At 45.5% G+C, this 15,598-nt stretch overlaps 1 protein-coding gene across 3 annotated transcripts in view; it reads right to left on the bottom strand.

The window, feature by feature from the left end:
• Positions 1–15,598, bottom strand: part of SLIT3 (slit guidance ligand 3) — a 718,940-nt gene that overhangs the window by 652,531 nt on the left and 50,811 nt on the right. For all 3 annotated transcript variants that reach the window (XM_086362269.1, XM_086362271.1, XM_086362270.1), the window contains exon 2: positions 8,334–8,405. In XM_086362269.1, the coding sequence (XP_086218395.1) occupies positions 8,334–8,405 (72 nt within the window). The remainder of the gene's footprint in view (positions 1–8,333; positions 8,406–15,598) is intronic.

The raw sequence follows: 15,598 nt of genomic DNA, 5'->3' as shown, positions 1-15,598 counted from the left end.
TAGCCTTGGAGAAGCTTGGTTTTCACTTCAAAAATGACTCCATGCATGCCAGCCCTCCACCTCTGAGATATTTCATAACCCTCTGCACTTCTCAGGCTTAACACTCAGGGCTTTGTGTTTATTTCCAAGTAATCTTCCTCACAATGCCTAAGAACAAAGAAGGTAAGGTCTGCCGTTCATCTTCACAGTCCCAGCCCTAACACAGGTTCCCAGCACAGCAGCCACTTCACAGACTTAGTGTATGAATAAAACACTCAAGAGGACCTTGGGCACACACTGATTTTACATCAAAGAGAAGGCTAGTCCAGGACACATGAAGTTTCTGACTACCAGAGTGATGGAGCTATTTGCTTTGGGTTCAATGATATTTTACATGTTTGTGAAATTGTTGCAAACAATTAAAATTCAGGATAGCATACACACATATACACACCCTACAAAAGAAACCCTTTTAGGAAAATCAGCTTATATTTTCCAATTTGAACAGCTGGGGCTTCCCTTGTAGCTCAGCTGGTAAAGAATCCGCCTGCAATGCAGGAGACCCCAGTTTGATTCCTGGGTTGGGGAAGATCCCCTGGAGAAGGGATCAGCTACCCACTCCAGTATTCCTTGGCTTCCCTGGTGGTTCAGACTGTAAAGAATCTGCCTGCAATGCAGGAGACCTGGGTTTGATCCCTGGGTTGGGAAGATCCCCTGGAAAAGGGAAAGGCTACCACTCCAGTATTCTTGCATGGAGAATCCCCAAGGACAGAGGAGCCTAGCGGGCTACAGTCCATGAGGTCACAAACAGTCAGACACAACTGAGTGACAAAGCACAGCACAGCACACGAACAGCTGGCCAGAATCCTCATCCACTGGGATTCACACATTGATGTTATTCCTGACCCTGTAGGCTGGCCTCATATAGGCTCCTTGCTTAAAATGCATGGCTCCAAGGAGTAGAAAGGCTAAGCTTAGACTCGTCTGAGGAGAAATTATGCATATAATGCCACATGGTATGCTCTCCCTCCCAGTCTGGTGTGCTTCTCAAATTTGGTTGAGAATCCCTTTCCAGCTTTTTCACTAACTGACGGTGTGATACTGGACTGTCTAGTCAACCTCTCAGAGACCCAGCTTCCTCATTTGTAAAATCACACACACACACAAAGTCCTTGTGAGATTAAAAGTGGAAAAAGTGTATAAATGATCTTGCCCAGGATCTGGAGTACAATCAGAGGCTTAATAAATGTTCTTTTCCTTCCCTTCTCTTTCTTTCCCATCCTGCCACACGGCAAGGAGGGCCTTGGAATACTAATAGACTCACTAGCGCCTCTTGCTAAACGGGGACCAGTGCAGTGTGAGTTACCGAGGGTTTGTCCAGCTGGGCTTTTACTGTCAATCAATCCATCACCGAGTCTGCTGTCACTACCTCTCAGTCGTTACAAGGAGCAACACTAAGGTGGCTGAGTGTCACGTTCCCTCAGGGTTTCTAAAGGAGTCTAACTCCAACCTCCCATGAGGAATCTCTTAGTTCTGTCCTAATTACTCTAACACTACCAGTTTATTTCAGAAAGGGAACTAGAAGAGACGGTTGGATACCTACCCCTTCTCCTCCCTGGTCACGCCCTAGCAGGCTCAGTTTTACAGTAAGTTCTCTACACACAAACCTTCAAGTTGTAAACTTTCAAACGTGCGGACATGTGTTCGTATGTCCAGTCACACGAGGCGGGAGTGAAACGGCAGCGTGCCCTCCACCTCCTGCTGCCGATGGTCCTCCAGCTCTACCATCCCCCTCCTCTCCCTCTTCCCGTCAGTAACTCTTCTTGCTCGTTCACCTGATGCCAGTCGCTGTATGCCAGATGCTGCACTGTACACTGTGCTTTTCAAGGAGTATACTGTAAGATTAAACATGTTTTCTTTATTTTTTGTCTGTCATGTATTATTTGTGTGAAAACTATTATAAACCTATTACAGTGCAGTACTATATAGCTGATTCTGTTAGTTGGGTACCTAGACCAACTTTGTTGGTGTGTGCTAGGCCACTTCAGTTGTGTCCAACTCTGCCACCCTACGGACTATAGCCCACCAGGCACCTCTGTCCATGGGATTCTCCAGGCAAGAGCACTGGAGTGGGTTGCCATGCCCTCCTCCAGGGCATCTTCCCAGTCCACAGATTGAAGCTGAGTGTCTACCTCTTTTCTTTTCATTTACTTGGCTGTGCTGGGTCTTAGTTACGGCATGTGGCATATGGGATCTAGTTCCCTGACCAGGGATCGAACCCGGGCTACCAGCATTGGGAGTGCAGAGTCTCGGCCACTGACCAGGGAAGTCCCAGCAAGCAGGTTCTTTATCACCAGCACCACCTGGGAAGCACAAGCAGGGCTTACAAACGTGCTCTTGGAACAGAACTTGTTCTTATGTAGGGGAGTGGATAACTCACTTGGAGAAGGAAATGGCAACCCACTCCAGTGTTCTTGCCCAGTGAATCCCAGGGACGGGACAGCATGGTGGGCTGCCGTCTATGGGGTCACACAGAGTCGGACATGACTGAAGCGACTTAGCAGCGGCAGCAGCAAACTTACTATACTGTCTTCATCGAGAAGCGTCCTTGACTCTGGGTTACCTATGGGGTTCAGCCAGAGGAAGGAGATGAGTGGCTGGAAGAAGAGTGAGGGAGGTGGGGAGATTGATTCCAACTCCCCCTCAGCCAGATCATTCCAAGTTGACTGTGTTTCTCTACCTAAGAGCCCAAGTGCTAACTGGCAGTCCTTCCTTTGCGGGGCTCAGGTAACCACTTCCTCCCACTGTTCCTTGAGGCTCAAAGGATGCTAGTGATGGCTGCTAGCCCCAGGGAGCTGCACCAACTCATCCTGGTTTCTCTTAACCTCACCCACAATTTTGCAAACAAATCTTCATTGATCTCTCCTCCTGTGTCCTCCTGGGATCCTGAGTGGTAAGGTAGTTTGGGCCTCTTCTGGACCTTCTTCCTAGACCTTTCAGGATCCAGCCTAGTACCTGGTTTTTAAAGGCTCAATAAATAACCAAGGTGTGATGAATCAATGAATCACTGAAGGAGTGTGCTGCGAACCTCCCGCCTAGACTTCCAGGCAGTTGAGGAGAGCGCACTAACCGTTGCTATCACTCTCATTTCCCTGACCAGCTACAGGAGCCAGGGGATCCAGGCAAGGCTGGACACCCAGAAGGGCTGACTGTGGCTTGAATCTGTTCTGAATAAGAGGGACACGGGTTGTGTTCATCTCCGGCTCTTTCGGCATTGTTATCTTTTTAGTTTTAACATTGGATCAGAATCGGAAATCGCCCCCACGTGATGATGGCGGGGGTGGAGTTTAACTATTTTATTAACCCCATTTGGGATAAAGCCGGTTCCCACATTGTGGGCATAGCAGAGCTCTTGCAACAGACTACTAAGAAAGAGAATATAATTGATAACACCAGAAGAGACCTTTGCCTATTCCCGCCCCTTGGAGGAAACAACTGTTATAGGCAATGCTTGTATCTTCTCCTTGAACATACTTTTTTGGGGAAAATTGCCTCTAGATGAAGCCAAAGTTCCCCAATCTCCATTTTATCTGCTTTCGTCCATTCACCTGCACTCTATTAACAGTTCTGCATGGAAATGGATGGTAGGCTCAAATTATTCAAGACGATTGAGTCTTTTCTGGCTCACAATAAACTGTAAATAAGAAACAGATACAGGGAATATGCCAAGGTGTGATGAAAGTTTTTCAAAAAAGATAGTTGTCTAGGTTACTCAGCTAAAAAGAATAGATTGAGAGGAAATATGGTTTAAACGTCAGGATATTTTATTGGTGTGAGTTAGAAAACATTTCAGCTATTCCACGCAGCAGATTCTTTCACACTAATAAAGGGCCACTTGAATGGATTGTCTTTGAGCTGCTAAGGAAGATAATGAAACACAGTGCATTAACAGAGTCTACGAGGTGAGGGGAGGGGGGATTTTGGCACAGCTTATCAAAATAAGAAGAATGTACCAATTAACTGCAAAGATAAACTGTGGTCAAAGGAAACTTGTAGACCATGCAGAGGATATTAATATGATCTTTTGTGATTATTTTAAACTTTCTATTTGCAGACAGCAGATATGGAAATTGGAATTTTTATTACATCTTTCTGATGTAATGGTAAGAAAATCAAAGCGTTATTTTTTACTTTGTTAGAAAAATGAAGCATTAGCTGTGATTTCTGACTTGTATGAAAGGAAATCTCCCACAGATGCAAGAGAAAGAAATGGAAAAAATAGAGGAATGTCTCTTCTTTAAGCTGGTAAATGATCTGGAATCAGCAGTTTACTGCCTATATCTCTAATAAAAATCACCTTAACACTGAGCCATGAAACTCCCCCACCTTTATCCCAATCTCAATTCTGATCCACACACTTGTCAGAGCTGCCAGTCATTTGACAGACACATGACTGCTTGGGGCAAAAGAAAGACTTGGCAGAGGGTAGGGCCTTCCCCCCCGGGGATGGTGGGAGGACGGTATACTGGCCCAAGACCAGAGAACATGTGGAGGGAGCAGCACCTGCTAGCTGGAGGCCCAGTGCTTAGGTCCCAGCACCCCGTCCCCTGGTGCTCGGGGGAGCTCGGCTCAGTCACCTGCATGCCAGTGCTGCATTTATAAATGGCTAGGCTATTACCTTGCTGGTTTCCCGAACTTTCTATAACATAAACGAACAGAGGCACTGCATGGAGGTTAGAAAGCACACATTCTGGCTTCTGAGTCCCCCTCCTTCCGTTCCCTGCTCTGCAGAGTTGGGACCACTTAAGCTATCTGTGCCTCTGTTTCCTCTGGGCAGATAAGCATTAGTAACTATGTAACAGAGCTTAGTCTGTGGAAGGCATCATAGATACAACAGTTATTATCATCATCATATTTACTTCTCAATCAGGAAAACATGAAAAAACAATGCAAGTGATGTTCCACAGGCTTCAGTGAGAATAAACAGACTGTTTACGAATACATCAAAACCATAAGGTATTACGAGGGTTAGGACTTCTAACTACTTATGAGTCAAACTGTATGTTCCCCAAATTCATATGTTGAAGACTTAATTTCCAATAAATCAGAATGTGGCCTTATTTGGATACAGGGTCTTTACTGAGTAGTCAAGTTAAAATGAGGTCATTACATGATTGCCCTGGCGGTCCAGTGGTTAGGACTCCGTGCTTCCAAGGCAGGGGGCATGGCGTGGCCAATGGGCCAAAGAACTAAATAAACATTTCTCCAAAGAAGACATACAGATGGCTAACAAACACATGAAAAGATGCTCAACATCACTCATTGTCAGAGAAATGCAAATCAAAACCACTATGAGGTACCATTTCATGCCAGTCAGAATGGCTGCAATCCATAAGTCTACAAGCAATAAATGCTGGAGAGGGTGTGGAGAAAAGGGAACCCTCTTACACTGTTGGTGGGAATGCAAACTAGTACAGCCACTATGGAGAACAGTGTGGAGATTCCTTAAAAAACTGGAAATAGAACTGCCTTATGATCCAGCAATCCCACTGCTGGGCATACACACTGAGGAAACCAGAAGGGAAAGAGACACATGTACCCCAATGTTCATCGCAGCACTGTTTATAATAGCCAGGACATGGAAGCAACCTAGATGTCCATCAGCAGATGAATGGATAAGAAAGCTGTGGTACATATACACAATGGAGTATTACTCAGCCATTAAAAAGAATACATTTGAATCAGTTCTAATGAGATGGATGAAACTGGAACCTATTATACAGAGTGAAGTAAGCCAGAAAGAAAAACACCAATACAGTATACTAACACATATATATGGAATTTAGAAAGATGGTAACAATAACCCTGTGTAAGAGACAGCAAAAGAGACACTGATGTATAGATCAGTCTTATGGACTCTGTGGGAGAGGGAGAGGGTGGGGAGATTTGGGAGAATAGCATTGAAACCTGTATAATATCATGTATGAAACGAGTCCCCAGTCCAGGTTTGATGCACGGTACTGGATGCTTGGGGCTGGTGCACTGGGACGACCCAGAGGGAGGGTGGGGGTGGGGAGGAGGGAGGAGGGTTCGGGATGGGGAACACGGGTATACCTGTGGCGGATTCATTTCGATGTTTGGCAAAACTAATACAATATTGTAAAGTTTAAAAATAAAATAAAATTAAAAAAAAAAAAGTTAGGTCATTAGGATGAACCCTAATCCAATCTGACAAGTATCCTTATACAAAGGAGAAATTTGGCCACAGAGATAGACATGCATAAAGGGAAGACAATGTGGAGAGACCTGGAAACAACTGTCTCAAAGCCAGAAAACTCCTGAGGCCACCAGACGTTACAAGAGAGGCCACACTAGACCCTTCCTCCACAGTCCACGACAGAAGCTTACTCTGCCAGCACCTTGATTCTGGACTTCTCATCTCCAGAAATGTGAGACCGTAAACTTCTGTTGTTTAAGTCACCTAGTATATGGTGCTTCCCTGGTGGCTCAGACAGTAAAGAATCTGCCTGCAATGCAGGAGACATGGATTCGATCCCTGAGTCGGGAAGATCCCCTGGAGAAGGGCATGGCAACCCACTCCAGTATTCTTGCCTGGAGAGTCCCACGGACAGAGGAGACTGGAGGGCTACAGTCTATGGGGTTGCAAACAGTGGGGCATGACTGACAGACTTTGTAACAGCAGCCCTCAAAAACTAATACACTATTCACTCCCTAGTTTACAGACAAGAAAACTGAGGCCCAGAAGCGTACAGTGATCTGCTCAAGGTCACGTGGGTAGTAAATTCCAAGTCAGGACCAGAACCTACTATTTCTGGCCTGCAGAATAAAATGCACTGTATTAAGGGCTGGTAGTAAAAAGAACGAGGTGGCTTTAGATACCAAGACTTTAGCTACAACTTCTAGTAAAAATCTGCCAGTAAAGATTCCAGGACATAACAAACATCAGGCTGCACTCTTGGTCTGGAACCTCACTTACAGGTCAAAATCACCTTCTGAGTCAGGAAGGAAAGAGGTCCAATGGCTCTTCTCTGGTACTTCTGATCATCTGAGATCCATCGGTGGACATGCATTTAGGTAGCTTCTTATCATTCATATTTAGGGGTGGGTGAAAGTGTCCGACATGCAGCAATGAGGCCTAACATTTCTTGCTTCCCCGCTGCACCAGTGCCCATCTCAAGTCTTCCTACCTGTCTGTGCAGCAGCACGTGTTCAGTAAGTGCCCTGACCCTGTCTGACTCCCCACTCCTTCCTCCCCTTCTCTCCATTAAGCAACAAGATAAATAACTTTTGTCCAGACTGATGGTTTTTTTTTTCTTTTCAGCATGAAAAATTTACAAATCTATTGCAGGAAAGCCCAGAAAGCATTTAATAAAACAGAAAGCTTTGTTGAATTATCCTAACAAAATGTCCAATTTAAAATTAGTGTAATACTCTTACATAAAATAATAATTGGTCTTACATCAAGTAACAGAACAGTAAAAAAATGCCCACTTTAATAAGATGATGATAAAAGACATGAGATAAGGAGGTTAATATATGGTCGGCCTTCTTCTGTTTATCACTGGACAATGTATTCAACGAAACGGAAGTCCTAGGATAAGTTTTGAGAGCCTATTCTTCTATGTGCAGATATTATCAGTTGTTGAAATTCATGTAGTAAGTTGAAGTTTTATGGCTACATTATAGCTATTTTTGGATCAACAACATTCTGGTTATACTGTATTAATTATTCTAAAAATATCAAAATAAGAACAGTTGTTGATTAATTCTAATTTACTCACAATTTCCTTAAATCTACTTAAAAGTCAATGAATTCTTACTTTTTCCATTCTCTATGCACCCGTTACATTTTTTTTCCTTTTTTCGGGAAGAGCTCATGTTTCTTTTTAGTACTTCCCTTTTTCCAGGTGTCGTGCTAAAGAGGTATGTGTTGTTCCACTTAGTCCTCGCAACTTCAGAACATAGACAAGGGTTTGCTCTTTAATGCACAGGCTGGAGAAGACATCATAACCTCTACAGAAGGGAAGCATGGTGAGCCAACATGACCCTGCTGCCATCCTAAAAGCTGGGCACGACGGTTTATTCACGGATCGCCTTCTGTTTTCCCTGTCACTAGAACAGACTCCTTCCACCAGTCTAGTCCAGCCCACAGCACAGACACAGAACGAGACAGCTGAGGAAGGAAACCCGGGTATGCAACGCAGGGCGTTCTGCTGCAGAAGGCTGAGTTCTAGTTGCCCAGCGCTGGAAGGTGTGATGTCAGGGCAGTGGGACATTTCACGAGGCTGAAGAGCTGAGGGTGAAAATGCACTGGAGAGCCTCATGCTACTTACAAGACGCGGAGGTTCTTAAGTCCAGCAAAATCCGTCTTGGTGATCCTAGTGATATTATTTCTGTCCAGGTCACTGCAATAGAGAACAAATTTGGGTCAGTTTTTTGCAGGTTACAATTATGGTCAATTTAACCCAGACTGGCTCAGGCTGGAGGAAGGCACTTTCAATGATTAATGATATTCCCTAGAGCATGCCCAACCAGGCTGAAGGACACTGTATGGAGTAAGCTAGCCATTATGTACTCTTGCCTGGAAAATCCCATGGACGGAGGATCCTGGTAGACTGCAGTCCACAGGGTCGCTAAGAGTTGGACACGACGGAGCGACTTCACTTTCACTTTTCACTTTCATGCATTGGAGAAGGAAATGGCAACCCACTCCAGTGTTCTTGCCTGGAGAATCCCAGGGACGGGGGAGCCTGGTGGACTGCCGTCTATGGGTCGCACAGAGCCGGGCACGACTGAAGCGACTTAGGAGCAGCAGCAGCCATTATGTATGCAGTAGAGCCTGGTATGTTCAGCGGCCTGGCTTCTGTTGCCCCTTCTTCAGATAACAAATTTTTCTTTGGAAGCTTCCCGGCCCTGATATAATATAAGTGAGGCTGATCCCTCTTCCCAGCTCTAAGGATGGGCACTTGATCCAGGCCAGGCTTACAAGCATATTAACTCCCTGTGACCACAGTAACTGTTTCAGAAGTACATGTGTGACTCAAATTCCCAATAGCTTTCTCTCCACTGTAGCTGCCAGAAGCCATTGAGCTGTACCATGAAGAGAGAACTTTCCAGATGCAGATGAAAAGAGCCTGGTTCCTGGTGCTTATCCTGTGAGTAGCTGGATCCACCCATGCCTGATACCAGATTCCTCTGTATTTTGAGATTATGTGAGCCAATCTATCTTTTCTCCCTTATATTTTGTCCTAAATCAGTTTGAACTGAATTTTCTATCACCTGAAATCAAAAGAATCTTGACTACTTTGGTACCCATCCAGGTACTTGCTGATTTGCCAGCTAATCTGCAGACTCTCTGAGGGCAAAGACCATATCTCATTTAACTCCATAACCCAACATAGCAGAACATATGCCTGGCAAAAGTAATCTCAAACAACAGGTAAAGACAGCTACATGGACTACTCTGGCCCCAGCTTGTAGGCTGAAGGTCCTGAAAAAGGTCCCAAAGAGAAGAATGTACCATGGAAGAGCTCCAAGCATTATGTAGTATTGGTGTCAGGGAGAAGGAGGCCCCTTAGGTGGCAGAAAACCAAGATTAGGGAAAAGTCAAAGTCAAGAATGAACCTGTTAACAATTGTATAAATATCGTGTCCACTAAAATTATCTAAGAAGATAGGATTTTTTAAAAAAAGACCATGGATAATATGTTACAGTTCTTAATAATGAAGCCTGAGCAATTAATTCTTATTTACCATGCCTTACTGATGAGAAACTTTTCAGGATTTTGGCCAAGTTGGAATCTCAACAAGGTATTTATAAATTGGCTTTGCATCCCTCCAGAACACTCAGGTACTGAGAAGCCATTTTCCCAGTGGCAGATCCCATCCATACATTCATGAATTCTTTTTTTCTCCTAGTCAGGTTCTAAATCTTGCTATTATGCCTCAGAAAGACCAGTGAGTTCTCAAGTTGCATAAAGTGACAAGGGAAACAATTTTCATATTCTAGCACTTTGTATAAGGAAAAATCAAGTTTGAGGAGGGATTACTCTTCTAATTTAAAGAATCATGTGCTGTGCTATGCTTAGTCGTTCAATCATGTCCGATTCTTTGTGACTGTAGCCCGCCAGGCTCCTCTGTTCAAGGGATTCTTCAGGCAAGAATACTGGAGTGTGTTGCCATGCCCTCCTCCAGGGTATCTTCCCAACCCAAGGATCGAACCCAGGTCTCCCACATTGCAGGTTCTTTACCATCTAAGCCACCACAGAAGCCCACTGAAATAAAAATGAAATGACTCCTTAGGCCACCTCCCTGGGGAACCACCTCCCTCCCTCATCCAGCTTTCCTCTATCTAAAGTAACAATCATTTAGGCCATTACAGAATATTGAGCATAGTTCCCTGTGCTATACAGAAGGTCTTTGCTGGTTATCTATTTTATTTTACATTTTTATGGTCATCTATTTTCAGTTCAGTTCAGTCACTCAGTCGTGTCCGACTGTTTGCAATCCCAAGGACTGCAGCATGCCAGGCCTCCCGGTCCATCACCAACTCCCGGAGCCTGCTCAAACCCATGTCCATTGAGTCGGTGACGCCATCCAACCATCTCATCCTCTACCACCCCCTTCTCCTCCTGCCTTCAATCTTTTCCAGCATCAGGGTCTTTTCCATGAGTCAATTCTTTGCATCAGGTGGCCAAAGTACTGGAGCTTCAGCTTCAGGATCAGTCCTTCCAAGGAATAATCAGGATTGATTTACTTTATGATTGACTGGTTTAAATATCCTGAATATTCCTTGGAAGGACCGACACTGAAGCTGAAGCACCAATACTTTGGCCAACTGATGCGAAGAGCCAACTCATTGGAAAAGACCCTGATGCTGGGAAGGACTGAAGGAGGGAGGAGAAAGGGATGACAGAAGATGAGATGGTTGGATGGCATTACCAACTCAATGGACAGAAGTTTGAGCAAACTCTGGGAGATAGTGAAGGACAGGGAAGCCTGGTGTGCTGCAGTTCATAGGGTCGCAGAGACAGACATGACTGAAAACAACAAATTTAAATACAGTAATGTGTATACATTACTTCCAGCCCCTCCTCTGAGAAAAGTAAAGTAACAAAGTTTGTTCTTAAATAGCTTGTGATGGAGAAAGGCTGTATTTAGACTTTTCAGACTAAGCTGAGGCTCGCCAAGGAAGAGCAAGAGTTACACAGGGAAATAAAGAATAGTTGTTCGTGCGAGGACTGGACACTAGCACACAGACAGGCATGAGGGTGTGCTCATCATCACCCAGAGTTCCTTCTTCCCTCCCATCTCAATTAAATGGGTGCCTGGGGACCGTGACCACTGTGAATATGGCAGTGCAACCAAGGCTTTAATTACCAGGACACAGCATGGCATCTCAGCAGCCTACGTTACTGGCTGTGGCACTGGTATTTCCAATGAACATTTATTTATGAAGGGGCACAAAGTGTGTGGCTGAAATGCTGAGGACTTGGGGACAAGAGTTCAGGTGGGGACTGTGGGGTTGGCTCAGGCACAGAGTCAGTGCCTGGGAGGCCAAGCTTCAGAGGGAAGCAACCATGAGTTTGAATGCCTGTACTGCCATGTACTAAGTGACTTATAGGCAGTTCATGTCATCTCCAAGGCTCAGTTTCTCCATCAACAAAATGAGGGGGACAGTCTCAACCTCAAGAGTTTTCATGATGGTTAAATGAGATGATGCACACACAGTGCTTATGAGGCACTTGTTAAATACTCAATCCTGAAACCTGTCGGTACTATGATTAGTTGAATCACATCCCCCAACCCTCCCATTCTCTCAGCCTCCCCCAACAAACTTCCACTCTGAAATTTCAGCACACCGAGAGCAGAGGACTGTCCCAGCCCAAATTATGTGCCTTAGAGATGAATCCTGGGATTGCCCAAGAGACTCTGCTGGTGTGCTCTTTTCCATTAGGGGAAAAGTGGGGTGCACTTTATGGCTAATAAATCTTAACAGAAAGACAGGACCCAGAGTGGTCCCCTCCAGCTGCCCCTCCCTTGCAGCCTGCCTATGACACCTAATTCTCTGGTATCTGGCTGCAGACAGAGGGTAGGGAGACAGCTGAGTGGTTCATCTGCCCCCAGCACTCTACCCTGCCTAATGCACACACTTCCACAGGTCAGACAGCACACAGGCTTGAGGAGGCACAGGTCAGGGTTCAAGTCTCTCTCCCATTCCCCACTCCGAGCTACATGAGTTTGAGTAACTTACTTAAACTCTCTGAGCCTCCACGTTTTATGTAACCCTCTCCTACTTGCAACTTCCCCAGTGGCTCAGTGGTAAAGAATCCACCTGTAACACAGGAGCCTCAGGAGACATGGATTCGATCCCTGGGTAGGGAAGATCCCTTGGAGGAGGGCATGGCAACTCACTCCAGTATTCTTGCCTGGAGAATCCCATGGACAGTGGAGCCTGGGAGGCTCTACAGTCCATGGGCTCACAAAGAGTTGGACACGACTAAATCAACTTAGCACATAAGCATGCTCCTACTTGAAGATCTCAAAACTGTGAGGAGGACAGAGCCTGGACTACCAGCTTCTTGGCTGAAAATGGGAACGAAGGAAACTGATGCTGAGAAAAGGCTGCCCTGCCTCATATGCTCGTTCCGTCCTCAGCCCGCTCATCCCAGGCCAGGCTCCTCTGGACCTTCAGCCATATGTCTCAGCCTTCAGCTTTGTTCTTTGAGGAAATCAGTCTACTTTAGCCCAGTATGAGTTCTGGACCATGTGCAGGATGAATGATCCCATCTGGGATGATGCTAGATGGGGACACCGTTACAGTGTCTAGATGGGAGATGGGGAAGTGGGGCCTTCTCAAAACACGTCTACAAAGAGTTTCTTTGATACACTTGCCTTCAAGAGATGAAGTCTATGCCCCCTTGCCTTGAACCTGAGTAGGCCTTTGTGACTGTGTAGGCAAACAGGACTATGGCAGGAGCGATGCTGCAGAACTTCTGAGCTAGATCAGAAGAGGCAGTAAGTGACTGACTGGCTCCTTCTCTGAGCACTTGCATTAGAGCCTGAGATGCCGTGTGAGAAGATCAGAAGACCCGGAGTCCCCACTGGTGAGATCATGTGAGGGGACCAGAGAGACAGAGAGATCTCTGTGGAGCCCCGGCTGGTCCAGCCCTGGCTGTTTTGAGTCTTTCCTGCTTAAAGGTCAGATGTGTTAAGTGCAGACACCTCTGAGATTCCAGCCCAGCTACCACCTGACTGTAACTTATGAGAAACTCAGATCACCCAGCTGAACCATTCCTGAACTCCGAGTCATAGAAACCATAAGAGACAATACTAAAGCAAGTGTGTATCTTAAGCCATTATGTTTTAGAGTTACTCATTTTGCAACTATAGAGAGATGGAAGAGAAATATTTAATGTATGAATATTTAATTGACCATAAAAAATGGAACTCCATTTACATGACTTTCAATGGTGTGTCCTTTTGGAGACTTGCCTGTCATTCTTGAGATCCTTGGTCCTGTCATCGTGGCCAGTCATGGCTTAGAAGGGCCAAAGGCACATGTCGTTCTAGGGATGAGGTAAGAACTGGCCCTTCTCTCAGGCTCTGAGAAGTAAAGGCTGCATGATTAGGGTTGCCCATCTCTCTAAGTGGGGCTTAGGATGCCATGGGAATCATCATGGTATTATATTAGCAATCAAAAAATGTCATTGCCATTCACTGAACACTGGGGCACAGACTGGGAAGTCATTCACCAGGCCATTTTCCTACGTCTGATGCATACAGACAGGCCTCATTTCACAGCTTCCCATGCAGGTAGGTGTAACCATGTGACTGCGATTTCATCACTATTACATGAGTGAAAGGGTTAACTGCTCAGTTGTGTCTGACTCTTTGTGACCCCGTGGACTAATAGCCCACCAGGCTCCTCAGTCCATGGGATTCTCCAGGCAACAATACTGGAGTAAGTGTCACATGAACAGAAGTAATATATGCCACTTTTAGGCCTGATCCATAAAACCTCCCACCTCCACATTCTTTATTTTTCCTCATCTTGGACTAGATTCAATCGATCAGTGGAGAACTCCAAGTGTGGCAAACAGCAAAAAGCCCAAGACCCTGAAGAACTGCGGAACACAGACTTTTCTCCCGTCCCTCCGTTTACCCACATTAGATTCAGACATGTTCAAGAAATAACTCTTAAGTGAATGAAACTTTGGGACTTAGAGTCAGGAGCTTTTTATTCTTTGTATTTCCTTCTCTTTGCAACAGTTCTGGAAGGTATGAACTACTACCTTCAGTAGACAAAATACTAAAGATTAGCTTTAAAAAGAGCTGATATTTGTTGAGCCAAACAATGCACCAAGCTTCCCTGGCAGCTCAGAGGGTAAAGCGTCTGCCTACAATGCGGGAGACCCGGGTTCGATCCCTGGGTCCGGAAGATCCCCTGGAGAAGGAAATGGCAACCCACTCCAGTACTCTTGTCTGGAAAATCCCATGGACTGAGAAGCCTGGTAGGCTACAGTCCATGGGGTCGCAAAGAGTCGGACACGACTCAGCAACTTCACTTCACTTCAATCCAGTCAGCAATCATACGTAGTAGGTACATTTACTATCCCACTTTTCACATGATAAAGCACCCTAGCTTAGAAGATTTTATCCATAAATTAACTTTCCACAAGGTCAAACAAGCAGTAAGTGGCAAGGCTGGGATTTGAACCCAGGCTCCCTGAAAGCAGAGATCATGTTTTTAACCATCACATCATGCTGCCCAACTCCAACTAGGATCTAAGCATTTTCTACTTCATCAGGGTGTGTGTGTGTTCAGTCACATCCAACTCTTTGAAATCCTATGGACTGTAGTCTGCCATGCTCCTCTGTCCGTGGGACTATCCATGCAGGAATACTGGAGAGGGCTGCCATTTACTTCTCCAGGGGATCTTCCTGACCCAGAGACTGAACCTGCATCTCTTGCATCTCCTGTGTTGGCAGGCAGATTCTTTACCAATTACACCACCAAGAAAAACTAATGACTAAATAAACAGAACAGAACAGAATTTATCATCACACGTCTTAAGGAAAGTGAAGGGATACCCCTAGTGGATTTGCTGCTCCCCACTCCAGCCAAGACGGTGCATACTTTTATCCCATCTTCCCCTGAGACCTGAGCTGGTGGGAGTGCTGAGCCCCCTTGCAAACTACAGGGGGACATGCGTTCTTGCTGCTCTTGCCCACGTCTGGTTTCTACCGTGTTCCGCATCACCCACCATGTTGCTTTTCTACTTAGGCATCACCACGGTAAACCCTTGCATTGTTGCTCCCCACCCCCGTCAGTGACTCATAAAGCCGTGCTGTGACTTGGAGCTCTATGCTGCTTCTCACATCTGTTTGACACCTTGGGTGGGGTGGAGAGGAAGAGTAATTCAGAACAACACTGGAAAGAATGAAACAGTAATGTTCTAGGGCAGACCACTGTCCTTATCTTGGCACGTGTACATCCATCCTTCTTTTGATTAACCCTGTGGCATTCTTGCAGCACTTTCTTTTTGTCATTTGGGGGATGAAGAAAGGAGCAAAACCCAACCCCAGCACAGGGGTGG

The sequence above is a fragment of the Bos grunniens genome, chromosome 20, assembly GCF_055505025.1.
Source record: "Bos grunniens cultivar Pamir isolate PY7600 chromosome 20, Bosgru_T2T1.0, whole genome shotgun sequence".
Taxonomy (NCBI): domain Eukaryota; kingdom Metazoa; phylum Chordata; class Mammalia; order Artiodactyla; family Bovidae; genus Bos; species Bos grunniens.
This window is presented reverse-complemented; position numbering and strand designations above follow the sequence as displayed.